The sequence below is a fragment of the Centruroides vittatus genome, unplaced genomic scaffold (genome assembly GCF_030686945.1).
Source record: "Centruroides vittatus isolate TY-2023 unplaced genomic scaffold, ASM3068694v2 contig_1891, whole genome shotgun sequence".
Classification (NCBI taxonomy): domain Eukaryota; kingdom Metazoa; phylum Arthropoda; class Arachnida; order Scorpiones; family Buthidae; genus Centruroides; species Centruroides vittatus.
The window spans coordinates 201,512-215,422 of record NW_027121163.1 but is presented as its reverse complement, the minus strand read 5'-3'; the positions used below and the strand labels follow the sequence as shown (position 1 = coordinate 215,422).

General features: G+C 33.6%; 2 protein-coding genes across 2 annotated transcripts in view; both read left to right on the top strand.

Moving 5' to 3' along the window:
• Positions 1–13,911, top strand: part of LOC136970051 (calbindin-32-like) — a 211,602-nt gene that overhangs the window by 57,624 nt on the left and 140,067 nt on the right. The gene's annotated exons all lie outside the window — the stretch shown is intronic.
• The window catches only part of Rnmt (RNA guanine-7 methyltransferase), a 30,240-nt gene continuing 20,229 nt past the window's right edge, over positions 3,901–13,911 (top strand). The window contains exons 1-2 of the mRNA XM_067264416.1: positions 3,901–3,972; positions 12,886–12,945. Coding sequence (XP_067120517.1) covers positions 12,922–12,945 — 24 coding nt within the window. The 5' untranslated portion in view covers positions 3,901–3,972; positions 12,886–12,921. The remainder of the gene's footprint in view (positions 3,973–12,885; positions 12,946–13,911) is intronic.

Sequence of the window (13,911 nt, the reverse complement as noted above, 5' to 3'; positions counted from 1 at the left end):
GTTTTCGATCCGAGAAGAACAAGTTATATTTATGTGGACGAACTTCCCAGAGCCATGATGAGCACAGAGGATAGGTTCGGCCAGAAAGAAATGGCAGAATTTTTAGGAAAGTTTATGAATATGGACAGTTCAACTACATAGATTATGCCACTAAAGTGTCAACGAAACGAATTTAAGAAAACATATGAATATAAATCCAGGGTCCAATATCACTACACACTGTTTAAATTGCCACTGTATTTGATTTCAAAACTATTATTTTCCTCTATTGTTAATAATAAGAAGATCAATTTAAATTACTGTATTATACATTTTTATCCTTTTTTAAGCCTGTGTATTATAATTTTGTGACAGTCCAAAATTAAAAAAATTGAAATAACTTTTAAACTAGTAAGCATTTTAATACAAAAATTTAATAAAATGTATTAAATTCAAAATCTTTAGATATAAATAAATTTTATAGCTTTTAACCAAAAATTTAAAAAAAAAAATTAAAAACACAGATGTGTTTATATCAATACATATGTTACAGACTAGGATTCGGTGTATATTTATAGTAACTACAGAAACTTCCTCTAAACTCCACATTTTAAATTTAATGAAGTCTCTCCGGATTTACTTCAAACTTTACACTCAGAAATAGTGTTAATATATTTGTTTTTATTTACTTTGTTTTACAAAGTAAACTAAAACATGGACCAGACTTTCAACAGATGGACAATGTACAAAATTGCCCTTGCCACACTACTGAAAACCTATCTGGCTTTCAGTAGATTTCTTATAATACAAAACCTCTTATGAAAATTTACGTAGGCTGTCATAAGAGGTTTTGTATATGGTAAAGGCAGACAAAGCAAACAAAGGGGCAGATATGATGTATTGCTGCTCATGCCTAGGTCAGCAACCTCAGAAAATTTTAAGGGAAAGTCTGTACTCGATATATTGAATGCATCCTTCATTACCCCAGCCAGTCTCGTAATGGGCCTTGATAAAAGATCTTGGCACCAACATTACAAAGTTGCTTTTTGTTTTGAAATACAAACTGGAATAAATCTCTACAGTTTCCTACCGATGAAAACATTAAATTGGGTACAATAGAAATTAATACGATTTTCATCAGAATATAAGAAGTAAAACACAGACTATTTGACGAGCGTAATAAAGGTGTAAAGCTGAATAGCAGTGACGTCATTGTGTTACGATAAAATGTGCCGGTATCCTTGAGCCCATGCGATTGCTAGAGAGCTCTTTCTTTTTTCTTTGTGTCAATAAATCGATTTCCCTTATTCGTTTCATTGAATATATTTTTTTTTAAATAACAAACTGCAACAAATATATTAATAATAAACCTTTTCCAACTTGAATTTTATAGCCGAATCTATCTCAATAGAAACTGTACAAGGGTGTGGTTTTTGTAAATTCTTTCCCGTTTACGTACTGAAATTAACTATTGTATTTGCTACTTGCAGTATTCCTATACTCAGCATCTGTATACCAAAACACTAGGATGGGCTGGATTAAAAAGCTTAGAAAGTGTCAAGGATGTCTAGAAAATGCTTCAAGTTTGCTTTTAGAAGATGCTTGATGCTTGTTTACACACTGACATTTAAAATATTCTGGAAGGACTACGATGACCAAAAACTGAATATCTATAAAAGAGTGGTTGTCACCAACTTCGTGAATTTTTTGACAGGGCGTACTCAAAGATAAGGCAGCAAATTTATTCGTTTCATTGAATACGAGAATTGGGTCAGATGGGAATATGCAAACAAGGCAGAGTACCCCCTGTCTTGTTTGCATATTCCCATCTGACCCACTGCCCGACACCGACCAGGACGAAGAAAGTTAAAGAAAGAAAAAAAAAGTTAAAAAAGAAAGTTAAAGAAAAAGAAGAGAATGTTAAAGAAAGAGGAAGAAAAAGAAAACGTCCCGGTCAGATCACACGAGGGTGCGGCAGAAAGGATATATCCCGGGGGAACCACGAGGATTTGGGTTTCCGCCCCCATTCAGTCCAGAGAGACGCGTATTTCGTCTTTCCTCATTAATTGAAGCCAAACAATTAAATGAGACGCCCGATTGTTATATTACATTCTTATTATGTATATTGTCGAATGTTTATTGTTTCGTCAATCGGTATATTGATATTTTCGCAGAAATTTTTGCAATTTATAAATCAAATTCTTCACAATTATATTAATGTATAATTAATGAATTAAATTATTGCAGACAATTTGTAAATTCGTTCTAGCAACATTCTCCATTGCAACTTTTACTTATTCTGTTTTAAATTTACATAAATTCATAAGTTAAAGATAAACATTTACTTTTTCTAAACATATTTCTTGTCATTGTCTTAACGGTAACCACAAAGAGTTAATTATTTTACAGAGAAATCTTCGTTTTTGTCACTTTGAAACACGTTGTTTTGCACTTGGAACGAACAAGGGAGGATTTTCTCGTGCGAGTCTTACATTTTAATAAAATATATATCATTCGAGAGAGGGGGAAAAGTATTTTTACTTTTTCGGCTGTTACATATAGCAGCCAGAAAGTATGGAGATCGGTCAAAGAATGACCCTTCAAAACTTTTACATTTTTGGATTCGGGAAACCGTGAAATTACGAGAAATGCGAAGAAATTGGAAGGGTCTGCATGTATGGATGTTAGTGTGTGTGTTGCACGATTTTGTTCACCCTGTTTGAAGCCTAATAACTCTTGTGCTTTTTGTCGAAAATTTTAGGAATTTTGCAGGAAGAGTTCGTGTATTACGGGAATTGATTCTATAAAATTTTGGTGGTTAAAGTTCCAGAAGGTTGGGAGATAATGGGGGGGGGGTCGTGTGTATCTCCAGTAGGGTCGGACCTAATGACGATTTTACTCGTTATTAGCATTTACAGTTTTTTTTTTATTTTATTTTTTTTTCTTTTGTAAAACTTATCTCCACCCTCAAAATTTCGCTTTTTGCCATTTGATAAAAATTAGAAATATAAAAAATTATTTTAAAAAATTAGCAACGACCGGAATAGTTACACAACTCGTTGCTGGATTTTTTTCACAAGCTGCTAAATTTAAAATATGGTAACGTTTTAAGTTCCCATTTCTAAAGAAAGCTGTGTTAATAATTCTTACCGGAGGGTATTTAATTAAATTTGTTCCAGACATTTGTCTTGATGGCATGACGAACGAAATATTAGTTCATGTTAATTTACTTTTGTTATCCAGAACGATGCATATAGTGCACGATTTGTACACATGTAACGGCAAAGTAGTTAGGGTGGCAGCCCACACTCTTGAAAACCTGGGATCTAATTCGGACGAGCCGGAAAACTCTGGGAATATTTTCCTAGGGTATTTCGTCCGGATATGTCGGACCCTCACCACCCGGCCGCAGTATTGCGGATCTGGCTGAGTTTGCTCAAAAGACCCTCTTAGTTCTTCGGGGTGGAAAGAGTTTAAAAAAAAATTGGATCGATCTAATCTGGACTTGTTGATTTCTTCCTTCATCCTTTGGTTACGTGGTCGAGTCAGTAAGAGATCGTCCCTAAACGACGTCCACACTGGAAGGGAGGGAGGGAAGGGATTGAGCTATAGTGGACATCCGTTTTGTTTCATTAAATTCTATACAGTTTATACATTATTAAAAATTTCTCATACGCTTTGTTTCATTCTTATCGTATTTTTCGTTCATAAAGCGATAAAGGTTTTAAGAGGGGTCGAGCTTTCTTGGACATGAAAGGGAGGTGTTACGGAAACTCGGATAAGCCGGGACAAGTGAAGAGAAGTAGTAAAAATTAAAATAAAAAAAATGCCAACGTAATTTATGGATAGTGGCTAATTAGCAAGTTGGAGAGGAAATAAAAATATATTCAATTACAGACGATAAAGGAAATGTGAGATTGGCAACACTATGCGTTACCGGGCATGCGCAGTTATAGACGGATAGTTAAGCGGATTTGAGTAGCGGTAGATAAAGTAAGTTATTCTTTGTTTCGATTAAAATATCGTCGAGTATTTAATTAATTTCATTGGCAATCACATCCTTAACGGGACGCGTATAATTAAAATTTGGAGTCAAGCTGCTCCTCTCGGAAATGACGAGTGAAGTAAACAGACGACTTTGACGACGTTCTCTCTTCCTTCAAACCACTTCGATTTGTGATGTTTTTCATCGTTTTTTACATCCGGCGGCTCTTCCTGCATTTAAAATTGTTTCCAATGACTTAAAATTCTCGTAATTTCATTGTATTTCGATCAATGAAGATAAACGAAAGAATTTATTGCGTTCTAATGTCCGGGGACTTAAGCCTAAATATACTAATTGACAGTTCCTAACACTTCGCCTGCTGAAGTTACTTTTAGGTAATTTGTTTACAGACTAGTTATACTATACTATATACATGCAGAATACATATAATATATACATTTATTCTATTCAAGCTCTGAATGAGGGGGTTTGCAACCCCCGAGAATTGTAGACCCTCCTATACAAGCAAAAATGTCAAAAGAACTAAACCGTTACGTGGGGTATACTATAGATTACTCCCTATGGAATTTCGTGTGTTTGGGTATATATCTGAACTCAGGGGACCGAGACGAGTTCAACGATACTTTACTTTTGGACCAGAGACGAAAAATAAAAAAGTTATCATACTTTTTTCCGGCGATCGCGCGATGATAGGGAGTCGCTAAGTCGGCCTCGCTATCGCAATCGGGAGTCGCGTGGCTTGCCGTTAAAATTGCCTTTAGCAGACGTTTCCCCCTTTTTTTACTTTGTTCAAGAACTACCGTGAATCGATCACTAGTTTAGCACATGGCGGCATGTGGTGGCGCCCATACGAGAGGTCAGTCGGGCCGCCATGTTTGCTGCCATAAGTAACATTAACCGAAATGGCGATCGCGCGATGATCGGAAGTCGCGTCGCTCTCTCCGCTCTCGTATCGCGTGTTTAACGCTCTGGGAGATGACCGTAGTCTGACGTCACGGTTTGCAGACTTTACCGCAAGATGGCAATACTAGCAACTACGGTGCCGTCTGCATGAGAGCATTAAAAAAGTATGGTAACTTAAAAAGTGTGATAACTTTTTTATTTTTCGTCTCCGGTCCAAAAATAGGGTACAGTTGAACTCTTCTCGGTCCCCTGAGTTCAAATATGTAATCAAAGTCCTGAAATTCCATAGGGAGTAATCCGTTACGTGTGACCCTTTGCAAGATATTTGCCTCCAATGGTCTGTTTGTAACGTGCATTGATACACTGCCTATTTTCCATGCTTCGCCTCGTCTGGGCTTGCTTCGATCGATGCTTTGCATATAATCGTGTGTTTCGATGTGAGTGGTTGGTATCCGGGTTGGGGAGAGCCTCCACTTTCCTTTAAAACTATACAACCTCCAGTACTCTGCTTAGTCACGTGGACTAAATAGTTAATGCAGGGATAGTCAACCTTTTTATACCTACTGTGCACTTTTGTATTTTTGTTGGTAGTAAAATTTTCTAACTGCCCACTGGTTCCACAGTAAGTTAATTTAGCGCAACTGCAGAGTACTTGTAATTTTTGAGTGTCGATTTAGTAAAAATATGTAGTTAAATTTATCTTTTTATTTATATTTTGCATATGTTTATAATACACAGAAATTTTTTTGCCAGTGCGCCAAGTGTTTTTTTTTACGTCAAACTGAAAAAAGTAGCTAAATCTGGCAACGCCGACCACACCACGAAACGAGCTTGACTTGAGTGATGGCCACTGTTACAGTACGACCTGCTCTGTCGGTGAGTCATAGATGTGCAGTGATAATGGAAAGTAGCTTCGGCATTGGACAAAACCCCTACCGACCACCACAAAAGCTCAAATTGCCCACTAGTTGGTGGTAGGGACCGGGTTGACTACTACTGGTTAAACGTATATACTAATGGTAGCTAAACTCTGGCTCGCCGGCTGCCTTTGGCTCTCGTGTTGTGTAATGGTGCCGGTAGTTGACCGTTTAAAGCTGTTTTGGACTTTGATATTTTTTATTATGATATGGAGTAATGCAAAAAGTAATACAGTAGAGCGTTGTTTATTCGAATCAATTGGGGACTGGGGTTGTTCGGATAACCGATTATATACGAAAAAATATATTAATCTATCCCGTGTTGAAATTTTTCTCCCTTGCGTGTCACTTCGTGTTGAATTTTCGTCGATTTTAAGCCTAATGAAAATTTTTATAATAATAATCGTGGCTATTGTATCGTTAAAAATTATTTCTTTATTTTGTACGAATAAAATAAATATATTGAAAAATATAAAAACAAAAAAATTATACTTTAGAAGTTAATCTAGTATCAAAAACATTCGATTCAGCACGACACAGTCCGACTGGAAAGCTTTCGGTTGATTGGCTTTCGGATAAACGACGCTCTACTGTATTTGAATGTGAAAATAAAGTTTGCTCTGTACTTGTGGAAAAAACAGTTTTTAATTAGATTGTTGTTTATGTTATGAAAAAATATTTCGATTGTGGTAGTTGCATGATTGTTTCTGGTGGTCAACGACTGGATTTTCCTTTGTTGAGAGCCTGGTGGATGTGGCTTCCTTAAAGGATGAGCAAGCACAATAATGGGCATTTTGTAGAAAATATTTGCCCGAAATGTGGAGTCCTTGTTATCTTCTGAAGACTCAACAATGCCTTGCTACTTGGTTGAATATCGAAAGGGGCGTTGCATGATAATTTTTCCCGTTATGTCAGAGATGATCTATTATTGTTGGCGATGGGGAGTTGGCAGAAAAATATACGACTCCCGAGTTGGTATTTTTTAAAATTTACTTCGACTCCGGTTCTCTATCCCTGGTTATTGTTGTGTGTCATTGAGAATGGGGTTGTCTTATGATGCTTCCTGTGAAGATGGCTTGCCTAATTATAAACTTTATACATATTACTTACACATATATAATGTTTTTGTAAGTTTTCTGTCTATTATACAGTGTAATATAATATATACAGGAATTGTAAGTGTAACTCATAACAACTTCAAATAAGCAACTGAAAGAATAACTGAAACTTAGGATACATTTATAAAGTCAAAGGAGTTAAAAGATTGTTTAATGATTGAAGGAGTATAGTAACTGTGACATTTATTATAGAACAGTGATAAGTATATAGTCAAAATCCTGTAAATATGTGACGGCCTTTGTTTATTTCCAGTGGCAATGTATGGTTCTTGACATGACAAGGTTTGGCCACCCTTGTTATATACTGTAAATACAGAGGTAACTTCTACTTGATAGCTGTATAGTATATACTATACAGCTATCAAGAGCTAAGGGTAGAAGTTGAGAAACACTGGTAAATGTACTGGATATAGGTACCAGTGTTTCTCAAATAATAATCTAGTTATTATATGTACTTTTTTTATGTACAATAACTTTAGATAAGGGTAATAAGTAATAAATAAGCATATTTCATTTAATTTACTGGTCCATATAAAATTATCCATAATTTTACTGGTCTGAGAAAAAGATTGAGAAACACTGCTTTATACTATATATTCTACATGTAAATTTCTAACATTACTTCTACCCTTAACTCTTGTTAATGGTAATAAATACAGTAAGCCCTGGCTTACTGCGGGGGATACGTTCCTAGATGACAAAACGCTAAACGAAACAGCATTAAACGAGGTCATTTTAACATAGAGTAAATAGGGAAAGAACATGCAACCAAAAATAAACAGATTTTACTTCAAGTTATTTTTATGTTAATTTGCATAATAATATATGTTAAATAACACAGAAAAATATGCACATAGAAATGTAAAGTTCATTTTTTGGATGAAGGTCCTGACTTTTCTGAAATTCTTGTTTTTTTTGCAATAAAGTCATGAAGTTTCATTTGTCGCTTTTTTCTTTCCTTAAGCAAATGTCGGTAGCAGAAAATCGCATCCAAAATGTCTTGTTTTGCTTTTGCACTCCTTTCAAAATCTGGATCATTCTCTACAATTTCAATGATTATGGTTATCGTTACCAAACTTTTACTAAGGAAATCTGTAGAGAAATTCTTTGGGCTCTTTGTTTTCAGAATCACTATTTTCCAGTTCTACATGAATTCCTTGTTCTGCCAGTTGTTGAAAGTCACTGTTAGTAAGGCTGTTACCAGAAACCTGCAGTAACTCCTGAATATCCTGCTTGTCTACATCTCCTAGTCCCACTATCGATTAGGTTGACAATTTGGTCAACCTAATGATACAGCAATAGGCTCTTCTTGTTGAGAGTTCTTGGATACCTTCAGCCATAACTTCTTTCATACTTTGTTCATGCATTTATCAGTTAATTCTTGCCAAGAGAAGTCAATATTGCCTACGGCATCCATGATATATTTTTTTCAAAATTGCACCACAAACATAGATTTAAGGGAAGTACAGTGCTACTATGAATTGCCACCTTTTGCTGATTGGTTACTGTTTGGGAATAATTGTATTATGTACGAATCAATGAAATGCCGCGATAATTTGAATCAATGTAAATTTTGAGTTTTTTTAGGCTTCGAGCAGACCATGTTATATCGAATCAGTGTTAATCAAGGCAGTGTTAAGCGGGGTTTTACTGTATAGGGTGTTTGAAAAGTTATTCAGTGGAAAAGGTTTAAGTGGAAGTTTTACATATGTTGCAATTTCTTTTAATGCAAATGATGGAAATGTTCCTCAGAGACCTAAAGACTTCTATATGTGATGCAACATGTCAAACAGATTTTGCAGAGTGGCAGAGTGATCTGTTTGGTGTATTGGATAATTGCCATTTTCAGCTTCTCCAGAGTGTCCAGAATGTTCTTGTACTTGTCTGTTCAGTGCAATCTGGAGATAAAAATTCTGGGGAGTGAGGTCTCGTATCTCAGATGCAATTCTATATATGTAACTTTAATGTCATTACAAAATTTTTTCCTGTAACTTTTTGGACACCCTGCATTTGTGTAACGTTAAACTATTTTATTTTTAACTAGCAGATGAGCCGAACCCTTGCGTTGCTTGGGCAAAAAATAACAACAGCAAAGATTAAGCTTATCAGATTACTTTGTACTTCTAACCCTTCTACTATATTATATTATAGTATTTGATTTACAAAGGTTATCTTAGATAAGAGTTTATCACATCGAAGATAACCTTTATAGTTAAATAGCTGATCTTATCCATTTTCATCAGGTGCAAGAATTAGGACCCCTCTTCCGAGGCTAATTAGAACATTTTTAGATGGGTCTAAAAATATGTTTGATTTTCTGCAAAAACACAAAAAACCACATCTGAAATAGTAGAATAGAATTTTCAAAAATTTCTTTTTAGTGTGCATTCTCGTGATGTACTCAAAGTGTGTACCAAATTTCAACTTTCAACTCTTACTGTTAATATGAATATATTATTATTATTATCAACCCATCTCGATTATAAGATATTGTTTTGTTTTTAGACATTTTATTCTGCTTTCACGCTTCAATTTTGTTTGATGTTTTTATAAGAAGTATTTCTTTGCTAACTGCTTGATTTATTGATGTGATGCACCACATTATAAACTATATTACAGGCTTCAATTTTTCATTGTAAACAGATCTGTTTCTAATGATTGAATGAATGAGGTGGCAAAGCCTGTATAATATATTTTGAGGATTTGGTCTGAGTCCAGACTGGATTCTCAAGGATGTTTTCTGTTTAGTTTGATCCAATGTCATGTCTTTTTCATGACTGAACTTGTGATGGACACGAAAAACCCTCTTAGTGACCATAAGGCAGGAAGAATAAAAAAAAGTGTATCAGATTCCTAATAGAATGTTCAGATGATGAAAAAAATAGTCTGATATATCTAAACCACACCACCAAGACTTTGAACCAGTTAATTGAACTCATTCCTTTCAGAATGATAGATATTTTTGCTACTTCGGTAAACAGCTGGTGTACTATTTTAGAGCACTGTGCAATTTTATATTGTTTTCATTTTAGTAAGGGCAAAAAGTCCTAATTAAGTTGTACTAGGTGCACAGAATTACAGTGAAATTGCTACGTTCAGTATTTAATAATTAATGCAATAATTATGCATTATTGTACAGCAGAATCCACTTGTTGTAATCATTTTGATACTCACTTATACTGATGATGATAACTGACAAATAACATTAAGTGAATAAGACTGTAATTACTGGAAATTCTAGTTTTATTGACTTTAATGTTAAAAAGACACATTGAAACATTTAAATGTAACCAAATGACTGCCAAATTACCGTGCTGTTATGTGGCTAAATAAATAATTGGCAACAAATTAGTCTAGAATAGGTGGTTATGCTGCCATCTCATATTAATTTTTATAATAACCATCCTGGAGTGGGTCTCAATTGGGCAGAGGTCCAGGTAGCCTAACTGGCAATGCATCTGTATGGTGTGCAGGAGTTGCAGATTCGAGTCCCACTCTGGGCTGATTCTTTTCTTCCAGAAATTCTAAATTAAAAATTAATTTATTATAATTATTAAAGTTAACACAAAATGGTGGCATAACTGCCTACCTCTAGACAAGTTAATGAATTTTCTAATCGTTTACTTAGCCGTACAATAGCCTGATAATTTGGCAGTCGTTTGGTTTAATTATACATTTAAATGTATAAATTAAAGATTGATTACTTGTAATTATTATTAATTAATAGTAATTCATTCAGTTTGTAATTGATATAATTGAAAAAGTAAGCAAATATCAATTAAAATGATTAATGTTTAGTACTTAAAGCAGTAAATAAGAATGATAGCAATACCTGATAATCATTTTGTGTTATCGATCATATGCTGAAGCTGGTTGCACAAAAAATGACAGCTTAAAAATGCCTACATACCTAAAATAATAACTAAAAATCAAACTTTGAATAAGCAGCTTTCAGAATCTATTGTATTGGATTATCTGTATACATAGATCAGTCAAATAAAAATCTTAAAATGTGTGTAAAATTCTAAAACTTTGTAATATTTTTCAAAATTGGCAATATTGTTGGCCATGTGGAAATTGGGTAATAGGTGGCAGCACATATCTTGCTACATTTATGAGATAACAGCAACAGTTTAAGATAGTCTTACCATTTAAGTCATCAGAGAAAAGCAGTGTCCTGTTATTAGATATGTTATAGTGAAGGGATAAAAACAGCAGAAATTCATTGTGGAATGAAGACTTAGTTTGAAATTGCCTTTATCTTCAGAAAGTATAAAGTTTGAAGATGTGTGACTTTAATGACTAATGTTCTGACCAGACAAGGCTCATTAAGTTGTGACACCACAGTTAAGAGCTAGAGTTAAAAACATCATACAGGAGAATCATCATATTATGGTGGATGCAGTGACTGAATTATTGAACAATAGTCTTGATTCAGCATATTATGTCTTCCATGTTTAACTTTATGGGATTCTTCTGCAACAGGATAATGCAAAATCACATATTGTCCATTCTATAGTTACAAGTATGGAGGAATTACACATGGAGTGTTTATCACACCCTCCATATTCATTACACATTGACTCAGGTGATTACACTTATTTAGACCGTTTAAAGAGGCACTGAATAGCAGAGTTTTCATTACACAAAAATTACCATATCGAGACCAGTTTATTTACTTAATAAATGTAACAGATTGCATGTTACTGAAAATGGACTCTTGAATTTTATAAGACTTCCAGATCTCCAGCTGAGTATCAGACATTATCTGGCTATGATATATATGAAATGGTCTGTGATCAGATGATGAAAGACAGATAGTGGTTCACAAGTATCTGTATAATCAATAGAATCTATTTCAGAGGAATCTGTGGACTTTTATGACCAGTGGAAGGTATGCATTACAAAAAATGGAAACTATGTTAAAGATTAGTGCAGTTGTATTACAACCATAATTAATACATTGGAATGTATTTACAATTTAAGGTTTTCATTTGACTTTTTCTTGTATAAATTGAATATTATTAAGGTGACCAATCATCCTCCTTTTGTAAGGTCTGTCCTCCCTTGAAAAGTGTCCTCCTACATTTCCTCCTTTTCAATATTTGTAGACTAATCTGTAAATCTCTGTATTTGATCGATGCTGAGTTGATCTGTTGCGTGTGATGTCTTTGTATTTGACATAACGATTCATCAAGACTCGGTACAGTGTGGCAAGACGCATGCATTCACATGGAAGACCTTGAGAGAGCGTGCCACGTGCAAGTGGTTTTGTTTACTTCTTACTGAAAAACGACATGGCACATATGCATACAGTAGTGATTATTATATTGTATTATTGTTGCAATGAATAAAATGTTTCTTTTATTTATGATATTTTGTATTTCAATTTATTTGTGTCCTCCTTTTCATTGTAAAAAGGTTGGTCACCTTAATATTATGTATTGAACAACTACATATAACTGAATAGAGCTATACTCTGAGTTCTTACTAAAATGAATGATGATCTTTTGTACCCATCAAAATATCCAAATTAAATAATCTTGGTATTAGGAATTTCTTTGAAGTGCATATGTGAAAAGTTTAAAAATTGCACTAGTGAAATTGGAGAGTAGAAAGTGTGTGTTTTTTTATTTAACAGTTATGTTTTACAGCAGCTGTGCAAGAGCTCTTTCCAACTTTTTCAATAAATATATTCATCTAAAACTTACTAAAGATTGTTAAAATTTTCAGTAATTATTGATGCATGTACTTATGAAGTTTATCATTGTATGGTTTCAGTTATTATACGAGTATAAGCAGAAAAATTAACTAATTTTCAACAATTAATAGCTATATGAGCATTTTTGTTAGAAATTAGGTATTAAAAGTTTAAAAGAGTTCTGTGTCAAAGAATAAAATACATGATGTTATGGTAATTCTTACAATAATTTACTTCATTTTATTTCATTTTTTATTTCAGATATATTTGAATTTATAACATCAAAGAAATATAATTATGGCTGAATCTGAAGCAGCTGAGGTATGAACAATTTACTGTATTAAAACTTGTATATTTTTAACAACATATAAGTAATGCTTGCATTATTTATATGTTGTAAAGTATTGGCAGTTGTATATAAATAAGGATCATCCACTACAATCACATTTTCCCATAACACTGTTTCCCATACCCACCCCCAAAAGTATATAATGGACTTCCTCAGTTGACAACCCACTTAATTGTACTAAAAAATAATACACAGCATGGGAGAACATTACATTGTTTTATTAATTACATGTGCATACAATTACAAAGCAGGGACAAACAATACAGTTCTTAATACGATACTTCAGAAACAAAAATGAATCATTTTGTTGGGGTTGACACCCTGGTATTATGTAGGGATCAAATGGGTGGGTTAGTATTCAAATCTATTGTAACAATTACCTACATAATTACCCACTCATATCTGTGTTATGTAATTTATGAATAACCTCCAATAAGTTTGTTCTTTGTAAGTTACTCAATGAATATACATTTGTATGTGTCACAAACATTGTGTTTCTTAATAAAATTCATAATTAACACTACAAAACTGATAACCTTTTGTATTTGTAAATAATAATAGTTACTTTCACAAAACTTTGAACAATCTTTTCCATAAAATAATTATTTGTATTCTCAAGCAAATAATTAAGTGAATTTTATAGGAAGCATTTTCAGTAAAAGATTTAATTTTACCATTTATAAGCAGATTATGATCAAATGGTGGTTGAAAATATTTTTTGTATAAAATACACTTTATTGTAGTTTAAACAAGCAATTTTTGTATTGTATTTTTTATTTATATCAAAATATTATAAATTATATTTCATACAGTAAACAGGGGGCTCTCAAAGGACTAAATTACATTTATTTACTATATTAACTGTTTTGGGTTGCTGCCAGCCACCACGAACATATGACATTGCTAAATATTTTAAATCCACATAGGTTTATTATTAC